Raw genomic sequence first — 16,276 nt, forward strand, 5'->3', positions numbered from 1 at the left:
ATGAATGACCGTGCCAGGTCAGTGCGTGCCCCATAATGGCAAGCACTGTAAGAATAAGATCCTCTTTTGTAAGCCAGGGCTTCAAAGTCAGATTCCGTAGTGGTCATTTTACTGATACTAAGCAACTTCTTAGCAAAAAAAAAATTGAGACACCATGAAAGGAAAATACAGATGTAGCTTTAAATGTTGGGGCTTTACAACATGCAATTAAAACTATTGCCAGTAGATTTTCAGTCTAGATGTCATCTCCTTGAAGAAAATCTGCCTAGGTAACAAGTTTTCCACTTCAGCCTCCCTCATACACTTTCCTCTATGCAGATGAAATACTAAAATCTCTTAGTGCTATTAAAAAAAAAAAAAAAAAAAAATTACAATGCTGCTATGATCCCACATTACATTTCATAAATCATAGTGGGGTAGTAACTGATTTATTCCAAAGTGCCATAATTGCAGGTCACACCCTATAGTTTGCAAAACCGGTAGGTCAGTCTGCAATTGAAATGTGTTTTTGTGCTGATTTTAGAAGTGCTGTGAAAGTACATGCAGGTGAAATCCTTACAAGGAGAGTAAGTATTGTGTTTTCTTCCAAAACTAAATACAGTATGTTGTATCTTCCTTTTGGTTTTTTTTTTCTTTTTTTTTTTTTTCTTTTTTTTTTTTCTTTGCAAATCTCTTCACAGATCTTTTCTTTGGCAATTTTCTTGATGTTCTTCCAGATGTTGATGGTACTTATTTTCAGTTATTACCTTTAAAAGCATCAGAGTACAAAGCCACGTGTCTGTTTTCTCTTTTCTTCTATTCAGGCAGATATATTACCTTTATCATGGACCCGTTTCAATATGTTTACGTCATCCGAAATAGCAAACAACTTGAGTTCCACGAATTTGCTGATAAGATGGCTTCCAAAACTTTTGACTACCCAGCTTTGTCAAATGTAAAATTCCCCGATCTTAAGGAAAACCTGCACAGAATCTACCAGTATCTACAAGGCAAGCCTTTGGAAATAATTTCTGACCACATGATGAAAAACCTCCAGGATATATTTGAATGGAAATGCTCACAAGCAACAGATTGGGAAACAGAAAAAATGTACAAATTCTGCTGCTCTGTAATGTTTGAAGCCAGTTTTGTAACACTATATGGAAGAGTTCCTGCTGCAGATGGCCGCAAAGTTATTAGTGAAATCAGAGACAAATTTATCAAGTTTGATGCCAGCTTTCCCTATTTAGCTGCAAACATACCAATTGAGTTGCTAGGAGCTACCAAGAAGGTTCGGAAGGAGCTTATACATCATTTTTTACTTCAGAACATGACAAAATGGCTGGGAGGGTCAAAAGTGGTCCAAGCCAGACAAGATATATTTGAGAAATATGAGCTGCTTGGAGATTATGACAAAGCAGGTAGGAAACTTATGAATGATAGCTTGTCTAAAATAAAATAATTTACTATAGACCTTTGAAATAAAAAGGCAAAATGGCGACCTTGAAATTTTTTTATGTTCTTTCTAATTGGCTAATGATAAAATGTTTTACTCTGAAACAACCCTCTATGATAATTGATTTTTTTTTTGTGCTGAGGTGGTAAAACAAGATACTTAATGGTGATAATGAGAAAGATTATAACTGAGCTGCATTTACTCCCCTTATTCCCCCCCACCCCCCCGACATTACATTTCAAACTATTCTCATTAAGCAGAAAATTAGACTTCAGAAGCCTATTGGTCCTCATTAGCATTCACTGATCCTTGGCTGGGTCTGTGTCCTAACATCTTTTAATTAGCACACTGCAAATCTAATCAGTGTAATAAACGCTATTAATCTTCCTTTTCACTTATTTTCTCCCAGCACATCATTTTGCCTTCCTGTGGGCCTCTGTGGGAAACACGATTCCAGCTACATTCTGGGCCATGTATTATCTGCTGCGGCACCCAGAAGCTCTCGCAGCGGTGCGTGACGAGATTGACCATTTGCTGCAGTCAACAGGTCAGAAGAGAGGGCCCACGTATAACATCCACCTCACCAGAGAACAATTGGACAACCTGGTCTACCTGGGTAATTTATTTTTATCTGTTAGCAAGAGAAGAGGGTCTCTCCCTGCAAACTGGGTTTATCACTCATTTCTGTTTACTGAGAAGGTGGAGGACACAGCTGCCTAATTGACATAATAACACCCATTTACATCAATTATAAATTATGTAGTTTATAGCTGTAGATACTCTCATTGCATGTAAACATTAAAGCCTAGGTAATTAACTATGCAAGGTATGCAAAAGGCTAAATCGAAGCTTTGCAATTATTTGAAAAAAGTTGATGCCTATTAAGTTGCTTGATTCTGAGCATCTGCCGAAGTGTTAATGCATTCAAATACTTCAGCATGGTACTGCCAAGAAAGACCCTTTTCTGAAATTAAAGTAGGGTAATGCATTTAAACTGCAAATGTAATTTTTTCACAAGCGGTTTCTTTCTTTTTCTCTCCCTAACGTGATAAAAAGAGTTCTAAAGCAGGCTTCAGCATAGCTATGCCTCTGAACTAAAGAGAAGAACTAAAGCTTTCCAGATGAGAAATGGCATTTTGAGTACTGAAAGCAGTACCTTGATTCAAAACAGAGAGGGAGATCCAGGTCTCCCAGTTGTAGATCAGTGGCTCACAGAAGGACTCTGGCCAGTCACATTGGGAAGTTGTGTTCTGGGGTTGGATGAGCCTTCAGGGCCCAGTGGTTTCACTTCACTTCCTAGTGCACAGACACTGGTCAGATGAATGATGAAATTAGCCTGGTGGAGGAGAGAGGAAAGTATTCATAGGTGTGTGTAGCAGGGAGCAGCCTAGCTTCAAAGCATCTGAAAATCCCCGTAGGTAGTGCTATCAGAATAGACAGAAGCTCTATAAAGGCATAAAGGGTGAATATCCCTTTTGTTTGAGATGCTGACAGCAATCCCCCAGTAAAGCTGAGCATAGCTCTGTGTGTTTCGGTTGCTCCTGTCCTGACCTGGTGGTCTGCTCTAAAATGAAGCTGTTATGAGATGGGGTAGTAAAGCAGTGTGGGATCAGTGCACCTGGTGAGCATTTACGTAAAGGATTCCACTTTCCAGTATGGCATATACTGAGAGCCTGTGGTTCAATCTGAATGTCTCTCATGGCACAAATTTAAAATTGAGTTTGATTCAGCTACTTCTTATTAAAGCATTGTTGTTAACCAAATACAGTGTGGCTCTAGTAAGTTGGTTTCATCTGGAGTTACAGCTCTTTTGATGCAGATTTATCTGTAGTTGATGGAGAAGGCTTTTGATGATGGGAAGATATCCAATAACAAGAGTAACGTGACATTCTAAGCAATTCATGTAACTTAGGAACACAAGTAAAATTGTTTCACATCTGAGTTAGCATCCAGCAAAAGATAATAGAGAAGAAAAGTTGCCAAGCATCGAGATCATGAAGTCATAGATTCATAAAGGTTAGAGAAGACTTCTGAGATCATCTAGTGGAACCATCAGCCCATCCCCACAGTGCCCACTACACCATGTCCCTAAGTGCCACGTCCGCCCTTTTCTTGAAAACTTTCAGGGGACGGTGACTGCTCCACCTCCCCGGGCAGCCTTTTCCATTACCTCATCACTCTTTCTGAGAAGAAATTTTTCCTATGATGGTCAAGACAAAATTTATTTTTTAGTTGGAGACAAGAGGTGAAATTGGTAAGGGAAAAACAAAAGCACCCCAGAAGTGCAGGAATAAGAAAAATAAAAGCACAGAACGCACTAAAATCACCTGGTGAAAAATGGGATAAACGGTTTCCGACACTGACCATGTCATCCTCTTGCTGCTCCTTGAAACTGTCAAATGTCTCAGGATCATTGATACACGTGTTAAGAGGAAAATGCTGCATCTTACTTCGTAGTATTCCGTAGTATTCAAGTTACACTTTTGTTAAATTTTATAATGGTGTTAAACATAATATGATATGTAAGAAATGATTTCAATTCTTCTGGCACTTAAGTCGTAAAGGGCTGGATACTGTCCCATAAAATAATAATATAGAAAAAAAACTGTACCATAAGAGAATTAAATTCATGCTTCAGTGGAAAGGAGAAAGGGATGTTTTTTTAGTAAATGTATAGAAGGAACAAAGGTTCAAATTTTCATTGCTTGTGCAGCAGGAATTCCCCATCTCCACTGGCAGCTGTGTGGAGAAAGCCATGAGCCAACCCTGCTCGCACTTAGAGTACCTACAGCTTTCTGGCCGTGGCATATGAGAAGGAGCCTGTCCTCCTCCCTCTCCCCCTGTACTGACCTGCAGCACAGAGAAATGGGAATTTGTGTCCCTGTTCCTGGGTAAGGCAGCCAGGTGGGGTTCTTGTCTATTTATCACCTTGTCATCTCTTTCTCCTGTTTTAAGCACTCTGATTCCCCGTCCTCTTTTTGGCCTGCTGAAACAAGAGCCTTTTTTTGGATTCCTCATGCTATGGAGAGCAAGCAGGAATTGCTAAAAAGCCCTTCTGAGAGGCATTGTTGTTATTGTGGCCACGTTCATTGGGTCTAGGGAATGACATGTCCCAGTTTACTTCCAAATTCAAAACACAGGTATGTGGTTTAAAAAAAAAAAAAAAGCTTTCAACCCTCTTGTCACACATTGTGGCCCTGATTATTTTCTTTCGATGGCATTTCTGGGGCAGCGCACCTCGTGTTGTCTGCTTAAGACTTTTCCAGCAACCAAAACACGCGTGCTTGTGTGCACAGAGTAACATACATTATTAGTCATTATGACTCACAATGGAGCTCTAATACGGTAAACGATACATGAGAACGGTCTGTCGGTTTTTATGGTTATAAGGGAAATGCACAGGGTAGAGGGGAAATATACTTAGTGCATGTGTAACGCTAGGCATGTTTAGTCAGTTCGTTTGTTCAGTATTAGTCCATTCATTTATATGGTGAAGTATTCTTGCCCCAGGTCACTGCTGAATCCCGGAGATTTCCTGCAAAGAAAGCACAGCTTGAAAAATCGTTTCGTATAGACAAAAGGACAGGAACCCCAAAAGAGCTAATGCGGAGTGTGTAACTGTAACACGAGCAATAAGCATTAACATCGTTATTTGGGTTAAGGTAAATAAATATATTTGTCCTGGAGGCGGCTGGGCAGTACCATGTAATTCTTAGGAAGATACAGATGTAGTTGTTTCCAATTGTCATGTGTGTAGGCACACTGCTGTGCATGTGAGTTAGCGACCCGCCCCCCCCCCAAAAATATTTGCATACCCAATTGCTTTTTTCCTGTAATGCACTCTAATAATTATAGTACCCTATTACCTGCTGTTAGTGTAAAATTAACAATCCATTATGCACAATAAGTTTTATAAAACATTTACAGATCGAGATCATGTTTAATTAAAATTAACTTGCCTATGAAAGCCAAATGCACTTATGATTCACAGTGACCTTTTATTACCTGCAGTCCCTTGTTTTGGCTGGATGATTGACAGCTTGCTGTTTGGCTACCATGTTGTATTTCAGCTGACAAGACTTTTCATTTTAACTCAATTTGCCTGCCTATCACAAGCTGGTGGCAGGCCAGGCTCAAGTCACCCAGCTTTGCCTCAGCAGCTTGCTCTATTTCTCATTAGTACGCATTTATTCAGTGGAAATTGGAAGACAAATGCTTGAAGGCATGTGAACTAAGTATAGCAAATTAGGGTTTAAAGACTGAATATTTATAAGTATATTGAAACAGTTTAAAAAAAAAAAATCTAGAATGAATTGTAGACTGAGTGCTAGCTTTAGTATAAGAGGAATGAAGAGAGAAGTGGGAGGATTCTAAGAATAACAATACTATGAGATATTTCTCTCTCTCTCTCTCTCTAGAAAATATGTTAAATCTCTCTGACAACACCTTATCAAACAACAGCCTGGCTTCTTTATGTAGTGAGTGTACAGCAAAGTTTAGCATCTCGTGTGTGTAAGAAGGGGAAAAAAATGAGGGTCATGCTCATTTGCTGCTTGGTTATCCCTTGGTATGCTTTAAATTGCCTTGTTTGTTCGGCACAAGCACAGAAACAGATGTTGCTCTACCACGCTGGATAATTTACTGTACCTCATGGTGCAGAATGGAAGGCCTCCCAAGCTACCCAGCTGGTCTGTCAGCGGCGATGGCTGGTGTCTGCTCAACTATGACAACTGCAAGCAAAGGCTGCAGCTTTATTGTGCAGTTGTCATTCCTCCCAACGTATAGCCCCGGCATTTGGGGAAAGCTGACTGTCTCTTTTTTTAATGTTTGCCTGCAAACCAGTATAAGCTTCCATCCTCCTTTGTTGATCATAATGTGACTCATTACTTTTGTCATCTAATGATTATCGGCATGATCGCTCAGAGCTAGAGCCAAGCTCGCCTTCTACACATAACTGGTACTGGAAGGTAAAACAGATTTGTCATTTACGATCTGACCGCTAAGCCACACTTTGTGCTCCATTATTGTGATTAACTTCTGCATAAGATATGCTGCCCGATTGTCATCTGCGATCCGGCGGTGGGCACCGACTGCTGTGCTCTGCAAGAGGATGGCCCCCGATAGGATGTGACTGCAGCGCTGGTCAAGTTAAACACAGACCCGGTATTTCGCAGCAGCGCTGCAATAATTATTTTTCCTTTTTTGCTCTCCCCACCCCCCCCCCCCCCCCCCCGACCCCGTTTGATTTCCTGGGTGAATGGTGTTGCCACATGCGTCACCGCCGTTTCCAAAACTGTGGCGTTCCGAGCTGTGCGTTTTGAAGGTTGAGGGCAGTCTGGGAGTGGAGGCTGGACCCTTCCTTTGTACCATGCAAAGTTTTGTTGCCAGAGCACTGCCAGTTGAAATCTATCGTGTCAGGTGCCTTGTGGCTATTCGCAGTAGAGGCCATATTCTGGAACCAGGGTTCTTCTCTGGCTTCGTCATCAACAAGCCGATTTGACTCTGCCTGATTATAGTAACGAAGGCAGTCCAAAAGAATATGCACAGACTCACTGTACGTCACATTGAATCACGGCGCTGGCCACACAGAGCTGACCGCAGCCTCATTTCTTTAGACAAATGCATGCTTAAGGAAAAACCTCTTGCAAGAAAGCATCCAGGGCCACTTTATTTGCTATGCATGCTGCACCAGATTTAATTTTTAGTGAAAGAGCATTTGTTATTATTTTTTTCAGCTGCATCTACACTGGGTAGCTACTGTCTCTAATAAGCTAACCTTTCGGGTGCAGCAGTTACAGCGCCTTGGTGAATGCTTAGAGAAGGCTTATTTGATATCCCCAAACATAAAAATGGGCACAAATGGATTGTTATGAGAAAATGAAACCCAATTTTAGGCTGTTTTTCAAGCTGACGATTAGAAGGAATCCAGTCACATATAACAGCACCCATACACGCTGGTGGAAAAATAGTCAGTTTTGATTACAAAGTGAGAGATGCAGCCTTAGACAGGAGCTACATGCTGATATACATGCTATCAGAATGATTTATGCAAATTATGCATATTATTCCCAAAGGAATTCCTCCTCAAACTGCCAGGATAAATTGCCGGAAATTAGCCATAAAATCTGTCGTGCTAGGAGCAAAAGGTGAAGGCCACTGGGAAAGCAAGGACATTCAGCTTCTGGAGCTTTCCAGGATGTGATGGTGGAGACAGAAACTGAGCTCCTGTACTGAAAGGGCTGTGTTTTGTTTTCTCTTTGACAATTAAAAGTGTCTTTCTCTCTGAAAACTCCCAGGAAGATAATGAATTGCTTTCATTCACTTTGACCATAAGAGATGCTACCATTTGGCAATGTAACTCACTGAAAACAAAGCAAATAAATTTAAAAATCCTCAGACTAGCAAGCGAAGTGTTTTTTCTAGCATGTAGTTGTGCCTCTACACCCAACAGCTTCTGAAAGGCAAGCTGAATAGCTCTGCGAATGCTTTCACTGGTATTTGCTCTCAAGCTCCAAAATGAAAGGAAATGCACAAAGCATTCATGTCTTCTGATTGTGTTGTTTTCAACATGGTGCCTGAATAATGACTTTCCACCCAAAATCCGGAGCTGCCTCCAGCCGACACAGTTTCTCAGAACCATCAGCGAGAATCACATCGCAGTGCTCAGAGCCGCGGCCCCCGCCCTGCGGGACTGTTTAGTACCTTCTCATAGTGTCTGGTTCATGTTTTGTTTTGTTTGTGGTTTGTTTTTTTTTTTTGTTGGTTTTTTTTTTCCTCCTTTAGCCTGCCCTACTAAACCTGTCGAAATGCAGCAGCTGCAGCCATGTATAACTTGCAGTCATCTCCCATATTTCTGATGCTTCCCCCCCTCCGCTTTTGTTTAATCACAGAGAGTGCCTTAAACGAGAGTTTACGGATGTGCTCATCTTCCATGAACATTCGCATCAGCCAGGAGGATTTTGTTCTCAAGCTCGAAGGGGATCAGGAAGTCAGTTTGAGGAAAGGAGACTGGATAGCCCTTTACCCTCAGATTTTGCACATGGACCCCGAGGTCTATGAAGATCCTAAGGTAAATGCTCAGCTGGTGCCGCTCTTCCTACTTCAGGCACATTGTGGCAGCCAGGCCTTTTGTGAAGGGTATTTTTGTTGTTTCTTTTTTTTTTTTTTTTCCTGCTGTTCCCTCTTGTGGAACAAATCTTCTGACTTTCAGATGTATTTTTGAGGGCCCTACAGGTCAAAAGATTCATGGCCTGAAGAGAGAAATATGGTGATGAGACTGACTGCTACTGCTTTCAAAGGAATTGACAATTGCACATTGACTACCATAAACTTTAGGCTAAATGTGGGTTTTGTTTGTCAGTGGATCATTTGATACCCAAGGAGGGCTGAATAATAGAAAGTGGTTTAAATAGCAAATAATGTGGGCCATTTAGCTAAGTGCCCCCAAAGCATCATTGACTCTCTGAAGCCCTATAATAGCAGTGACTTACTTGAGCCTTATGCTTTTTCACCTCTCTTCATAGGGATTCACCCCTTCTCTATCAATTAGTATAGCGTTGTGAACTTGAGACCGTAAAGCTGTTGCTCCACAGTGAAGCTCCGAGGGTAATTGTGTCATCTCCTTGTATTTTTCTCTGACGCTCAAGTTAATGAATATCAAAGACTCGAAATTAATCCACCCTGCCTCAGCCTTAATATGGCTTCAGAAGTTCACCACCTGCATGCAAATTAAATAGTCTGAATCTGCAGTAGGTTATTCCACTCGGTCGCTGTCCGTGATCCAGTGTGCCACGTATGAAGCGAGGCTGTCCATAATCTGGCCTTTTCAGCTGTAGATATAGGAGCTTTTCCTGAATCACTCCTCATCCCCCTTACCCTAAGAAAGCAGCCTTCTCCCTACCATGCTGATTTCCATGTTTAGGCATGTTCACATGTTTCTAGAAACCTCCTATTAGAGATGCTGTTCCCAAAGGCTCTACTTTTGGGGAATTTACAGGTAAAGATATGTATGTGGGATTGCAAAGGAAGAATGAGATTCAGATGCCTTGTTGGTGAAGGGCATCATCGTGTTGTACAGGAACCCTGCCAGAGGCGGAGGGGAGTTGTGGTGTGTGTTAGAGTTAGAAGGAGCAGGATGTAGAGACAGTATGATCACAAGAGCCGTGAAAATGGAAATAATATCCAGTAGGACCCTGCTATCTGCTCCCACCCAAAATGAAGGTAAAGACTACTGATAAAATTAGTGATTTTAAAAAATAATCATGTATTGGCAAATAGTTAATTGATACTTTTATCTTTAAAAAGTCACAGCTAACAAATAAGCTTTTTCTCATTTTATTCTTAACACTTTATTTTGGAGAACATTATTGATTTGTCAAAAGTCCATCTGTTTGTTTAGGTCCTAGACTAAAGCATCAGAGTGGTAGCTGTGCCCCCCTCCCTTATTCAATAATTGTAAGAATACATTACCATATTTCCATTCCTTGAATATATCTGCTTGGTATCAGTTCTGCTCAGCTTTCACAGTACAGCTTTAGTTCATATATTTTATCTTTTTGATAGTGAATGAGCAATCCACACATTGCAGTACTTTGATTTCAGCACATGGGTCCTCTCGAAAAGTGGGGAAATCAGTGTTCTGTTTGGTTCTTAAAATATGCAGTGTGCTTTCAACAATAACTACTGAAGATCAGATAGAAATGGAGAATGAATTTTTTGAAAGGTGCAGTCTTGAGCTTGTCATGTATTTAGGGAAAACTTTCCTGGGAAAACAGGCAGCTTGACGAGATAATTTTGTAGCGATGCTTTTCTCCTGGATACATAAATTTAAGAGCTATCAAGTTATCTTCTGCTTTGGCACCATATTGTATATGTGTAAGCATATATTGTTGACCTCTTTCTCCACTGAAAGTCTAAATAAATGAGTCCATTTTTGTAAAGTGGATAAGTAAACCTGCAAATCACAGCACAGTTAAGAGCTCAGTAAACGGAACTCTGCAAATTCCCTAGAATGAAAGAAAAGGAAACCTTGCAGGAAACCCTGCAAGGGGGCTTCCCAAACAAAGCTAAATACAGGACATGACAGAGTGAGACTTATACAAGTCATAGGAGATTCCTGTTTTCCTAATACAGTGAGCAGACCATTCACAAAGAACGTTATCTCCAGTTTCTTCACATCTTCCTCACCACAATTGCCAGTCTCCCTTCCAAGAAGGCTTCGTGCATGGCTGAAATCCCCTTTGTTGTCAAAAAACTAGCCTTTCTTTAAAAGCAATCTCACTAGCTCTATAAAAATTATCACAGCCTAATGGCCCCAACAACACAAGCGTGATTTTGATATCACACTTTTTCTGCTTTTTCAGTTCCTTGCACAGCACATTATTTTTTGTTAAAATGAACTACAGTTTTCAGGTGGCTCTTAGGATTGTGAGAAAGCTTGCGAGAAAGGCTTGGCCCTGTATGTGTATGTGTGCAATACATCCATTCCCAATAGCTCCAGACAGCAGGAGCACATCCTGTGGAAATGCTCCTGTGAAGTGAAGAGCTTTGGGTTTTTCTTTTCAGACAATTACAGTTCTTATCTGACAGTGCTTTTTAACATCAGTGGGATTTATAATTCAGGAAGAGATTCTTTTTTAAGGAAGAGGGGGTATGCTGGGCTTTCACTTGTTACTGTGCTCCTTCAGATGACGCAGTAATTTAGACAAAAAAAAAAAAAAGCTTCCTTTCACAAAAACTGAAAAGTACTTCCCAGTGAAAACACACATACAACTGCCTTTAGCCTTCTGGGAGATCCAGGCCCTTGCCATTTAGAGAAAAAGGCTCCTGGTCATCAACATCCAAAGTTGTATTCCCTCCCTTCCCCTTGTCCCTTTCTCGTAGGCCACTTCCCCTGCTGCTGTTTTTCTTGTCAGCCAGATCCTCAGTGTGTGGTTTTCAGAGCTGCTAATCTAATGGGTAGATCAGTATCAGTGTGTTTTATCATTGTGTTATTTGGGTTTTTTTAATCAGTTGAGGTGGTTTCTGTCTGACTGACTTGTTCCCAGCCAGCTCCAAATGGCTGCTGCTATAGCAGATGTATGCAAAGCAGGACAAATGCTAATGAGTGACCATAAGCAAGAAGTGTCTGTCATTTTTATTCAAAGCATGCAGGAGGATTTTGTAAGTGGTTAATTTGCCGTTGACTGAGTGAGGGTGCCAGATCTCCTTCATTCAAAAACATGAATTATCTCTAAACAGTGATCCTGCTGCTGGAAAATAGTCAGAAAGATGTTCAGTTTATGGAGTGCAAGTTACAAACTCAACCTCAAACCTCACTTGAAAGCACATTCTTTGTAATGGTCAGTCACTGGCAGTTCCAACTTTGCTCACTGATTCTGGAGCAAGCCATGTGAAGGTCAGATGTGGCAAATTAAGCAGCAACGATCTCCACCCGAGGGGTAAAACTGGCTGTAAAGTATTGGGCCTGCTTTTTGAATAATGTGCATCACTGGGTGCAAAAAAAAAAGGATTTTGCTTTACCTTGCAAGGACAGGATCAGTATCAGTGCAGTGCATTAATTTATTCATAAGCATTTGTGGATTATCCTTATTCATGATGTATGTACCACACCAAGTACATATGATGCTTTACAAGAAATTGTCCTTCCACTAAGGTTCATTATCCCTGCTACAAAGCAGTCAAAATCTAATTGCAATCAATACAGGCCAGACACTGTAGTGAATGAGACATGGGAGCTGAAGGAGCTTGATGTAAAAGGGCTGAGCTAAGTAAGTGGATTTAAGTAGTTTTCTTTGCAGGGAAGAAAAAGGGAGTTAATGAAACTTCAGGGAACCAGCTGAAAAGGAAAAGCTGTCAGCTCCTTGTCTTCCTCTTTATCTTATTTTTGGGGTTTAAGAAGCATCGCAGTCATGCAAACAAAGCTACTCATGCAACTGTTTTGTTAGATATCTCTCACTCACTCTTTCTCTTTAATTTTCAGGAGTACAAGTTTGATCGCTACATAGAGAATGGCAAAAAGAAAACTACATTCTATAAGGCAGGAAGAAAACTGAAGTATTTCCTTATGCCCTTTGGCTCTGGGATCAGCATGTGTCCAGGGAGGTTCCTCGCGATGAATGAAATGAAGATGTTTCTTTTCTTACTTTTGGCTCATTTTGATGTAGAACTAGGGGAAAACAAAGCTGTCAGACTTGATAACAGTCGTATGGGCCTTGGTATCCTCCTGCCAGACACTGATATTGCCTTTCGTTACAAGCTGAGGTCCTTAAGAAATTGAACGATTGCCTCTGTGCCTTCTATTAATCTCTGTATCCTCTGTTTCCTCACTCAGCTTTGTATTTTTGGAAGTATTTGCTTTTACCCTCTCTGCTTTCAGCTCCTTCCTTTTTTTCTGAGGAGAAAAGCCCGTGGGCTGGAGGTAGATGACAGACACAGAGACATAAGAGCCTCTATTTGTCCTGCCCATGTTCTGCTGAGGTGAGATGACAAGAACTTGGCTGAGTAAACCATCCCAATATGAAGGATCCCCATACTATTGGCCATGAGTTCAGTAGGGTTTGGGGGAAGATGATGGCAAGCTGAATCCAGGCCATCACATTGGAAATAGGCTCAGTAGCCACATATGGGGAAATATTCTTCAAAAACTTGACAGTCCAGATGCATTGCAGGCCTACTGACAGAGCCAAAAGACCTCCTACCATCACTGTGCCATGATGTTCTCCCTTGTTGGATTGAGAAGTCACCAACCATCAGGAAGCATGACATCATCTGCTAGTAGAAAAATAATAGTGTGAATGGGGGGTCTTAATTCTAGAGGGTGAAGGGATTTTTTAGAGATCATTATTCTAACTTTGTGTTTACTCTGTTGCCTTTTATGGGTGTCTTAGTCCTTATCTGGGAGATGTAATGGAAGCTATATGGAATGGGGGTGATTTGCAAAATTTGTGATGTTTCCTGCAGCCAACTGAAGTCATAGGGGAGATTCTGTTGATTTTAATAGGTTTTGGATCAAGCTGAAATTACCTGTTTGGGTTTCTGAGCCAAAAAATGTATACTCTTCAGAGAGAAAATTTATAAGCCTATTTGAAATGATTCCATCATCTCAAAAATTACCTTATGTCTGTCTTACCATTTTACTAGTAGCATATCTGTGTGTTTAGTTTGACAATTTATTGTGTTTGTTAGTTTCTCCAAAAAGGCAAAAGAATGAGAGGGCTTCAAGGATAAGTGTAGTGTCTAAAACTGCTTTTTAATAGTATTTTAATGTGCCTAAGCTGTGCATAAGCAGACTAGTGTGACCTCTGTTTGGAAACAAAATTATCTCTCTGCAAGATGGAAAACAGGCTCTTCTTTGGGCCCAAAATCTGAGCAAGTAAAAACACCAGGCAGCCACAGTAGTTGACTGCAGGTGGGCTGCACAACCTGCTCCACTGGGTGATCCTGTTTCAAACATTAATTTATTTTGCTGTGCAGTTTGCAAAATGTAAGATTTTAGACCCTGTCTCTCTCTAGTGAGATCCTCTCTCACTTTGGAGATGGAGGCTGTCCAGTCTCAATTTGCCATGACCATAACTGTTAGGGGAGACCAGCCATGTTTGTTGGCCTTGCTTTGTGTTCCCAAAAAATTCTGTTTGAGATACACCAGCCAAAGTTCTGCCCACATTGCCAGCTGATGAGTAACAGTGCTCTACATGATGCTCCCAAATGTCCCGTCATCAAACATAGAAGTCAGAGTGAAAGAAAGATGTATAATTGCTGCAAGTGCAGGTTAGCCTGTGCAGTAAAGCCTGAATCTATTCTGTACCAGAATTTGCAACTTGCTGAGTCACTAAACAACCACAGAACTATTACCCTTGTCTGGACACTGTCGGATGAACTGCCAGCTCATCTGGAGTTGGAGTCTCCAAATGCGTTATTAGTCAGCGCAAAGCAAATCATTAAAAATATTTTTCTCATTGTCTGCATTCCTGTGTTTCAGAGTGTCCTGCTCTGACAGAGTTAGTGATGCTCCAAAAAATTACCTGACACTCTACTTCAAACAAGAGACACAAAGTTCTGCAAACTTCAGCTGGATTTATCTTTTCCCAGTAGAGCATCGGAGCCACTGGTTCATTTTGAGAATTCTCAGCTGAAATCTTTTGTGCCTCTATCTTGCATGTCTTCCAAAATCAGAAATTGTACTTGTCTCGTAAGCACTTGGTAGCCTATAGATGAAAACTGCTATTTTCTTGCTAAAGTTTAGAATTATTTGTTGTTACTCATGTAGAAGACTGTTTAGTTATTCATGTAAAGCACCTATCCTAAATAAACATCAATTGAAAGGCTTTCAGACATTGGCACAGCCACATTCCAAATCCTCTGAGTAGGAAATCGTGTTTTTGTGAGATGGATATTTTCTCTTCATATGTAATATCAATAATGCCTACAGTGTTGGTGTACAGTTACATTAAATGGGCTTTGTGGTTGATTAAATGCCTTAACTTTGCTTCAACATTTAATCAACACCAGAAGCTGATTATTGCTTTTTGTCACAGAATAAAATTTGTTTTTATGGAGAGATTCTTGCATTCAAGTTACTTACTGCTGTACTTACTCGGTAGGAGTTACTCTGAGTTATTTTGTACTCAGCCATAGCTCACAATTCAGTTTGGACATTAGAGCCTATTTTATTGAGAGAGGATACACTGATATTATTACGCTGTTGACTGTATTACATTATTGTTTAAGCTGTAGAATATCTCATACCACAGTTAGGATAAGTCTTTCTTTGGCATCCAACTTTGAAACAAACCTGAAGCAACTGCAAAAATAACAGTAGATTTTTGTTTTAAACATAAGACTTGTTTTTTTTAATGGCAATCTATTTTTAGGATTTTGAATTAGTATAGCACAGGCTGCAGCATAATGTAGTGGGACACTTTTGTGCCAGAAGTACATGCAAATCATTAGTAATTTCAGATTAATTGCTAATCAGTTTGTAGAGTATCTGTTTGGGAATTAAAAGGAGATCTAGATTGCTTCTAAACCAGCAAATTAAAGTTGTAGGCCTCTCTTTTTCATTTTTTAAAAAAAAGAAAAAGTAAAGAAACAAGGTGTCAAAGTCCTTCTGGGAGCTGAAGGAAAGCTCTGTGAGAGCGCTCAGAAGCTGTGCCTTGGAGTTGGAGACCACACCTCACATCACACAGGATGACAGGGCTTTCGTGGTATGAAGTCAGCCTGTTGCACTTTTTGCTCAGGAACCAAAATGACAGAACTTGGAGCAAGGCCTGAAGCTGCATCCCTGATGGATGGCTTTTACTTGAGAGCGGTGCATCACTGAGGTGGGACCTGCATCCTTTTGCAGGCACGGTAAGGCTCAGTGCTTTAAAGTCAGTGTTAGAGCAGGAGAGAAGAAGCATTAGGCCTGGTCATCCTGCTGTTTCACAGACTCTGCAGCTGAGCAGCAACCCGGTGAGTCAGCAGCCAGCTGACTGGGAGCAGCTTGTTCTCCTTGGAGCAGGGAACAAGGTCCGTGGTGTTGGTAATTCCTGGTTGATAAGCAGCAAAACGGGACAGGCCTGAAGCATCCCTAGGGGCCTGACTGGAGCCAAGATGGCCACAGAGTGCTGCCCAGGGAAGAAGACCAGCTTTGTGTGTTTGGCCATAGCATCCAGGAGGTACCAGCTTGGTGCCGGTCACTCAGGCACTGTGATGGCTAAGCCACTCACATAGAAACCTGCAGTAGCTGTGTTGGCATGTGGTCAGCTGTCAGCCATGGAGGGCTGGCCTCACTGCTGATCATTGGGACAGCTAGAGAACACTGTAGGGCCAGGGCAGCCTCCACTCTGCCTTGGGTGACAT

General features: G+C 41.1%; 1 protein-coding gene and 1 long non-coding RNA gene across 6 annotated transcripts in view; both read left to right on the forward strand.

Annotated features, from left to right (window-relative positions):
* Positions 1–14,993, forward strand: part of LOC122170242 (cytochrome P450 7B1) — a 121,344-nt gene extending 106,351 nt beyond the window's left edge. For all 5 annotated transcript variants that reach the window (XM_042836942.1, XM_042836951.1, XM_042836959.1 and 2 more), the window contains exons 3-6: positions 804–1,400; positions 1,845–2,051; positions 8,326–8,504; positions 12,417–14,993. In XM_042836942.1, the coding sequence (XP_042692876.1) occupies positions 804–1,400; positions 1,845–2,051; positions 8,326–8,504; positions 12,417–12,713 (1,280 nt within the window). In that variant the 3' untranslated portion in view covers positions 12,714–14,993. The remainder of the gene's footprint in view (positions 1–803; positions 1,401–1,844; positions 2,052–8,325; positions 8,505–12,416) is intronic.
* On the forward strand, positions 2,058–5,234 carry LOC122170272. Its single transcript, XR_006171717.1, has 2 exons — positions 2,058–4,575; positions 4,946–5,234. It is a non-coding gene; the product is annotated as an uncharacterized LOC122170272 (long non-coding RNA).
* Positions 14,994–16,276: the final 1,283 nt, after the last annotated feature.

Source organism: Centrocercus urophasianus, unplaced genomic scaffold (assembly GCF_019232065.1).
Source record: "Centrocercus urophasianus isolate 14NV4802_14NV808 unplaced genomic scaffold, USGS_Curo_1.0 seq_11, whole genome shotgun sequence".
Lineage (NCBI taxonomy): Eukaryota > Metazoa > Chordata > Aves > Galliformes > Phasianidae > Centrocercus > Centrocercus urophasianus.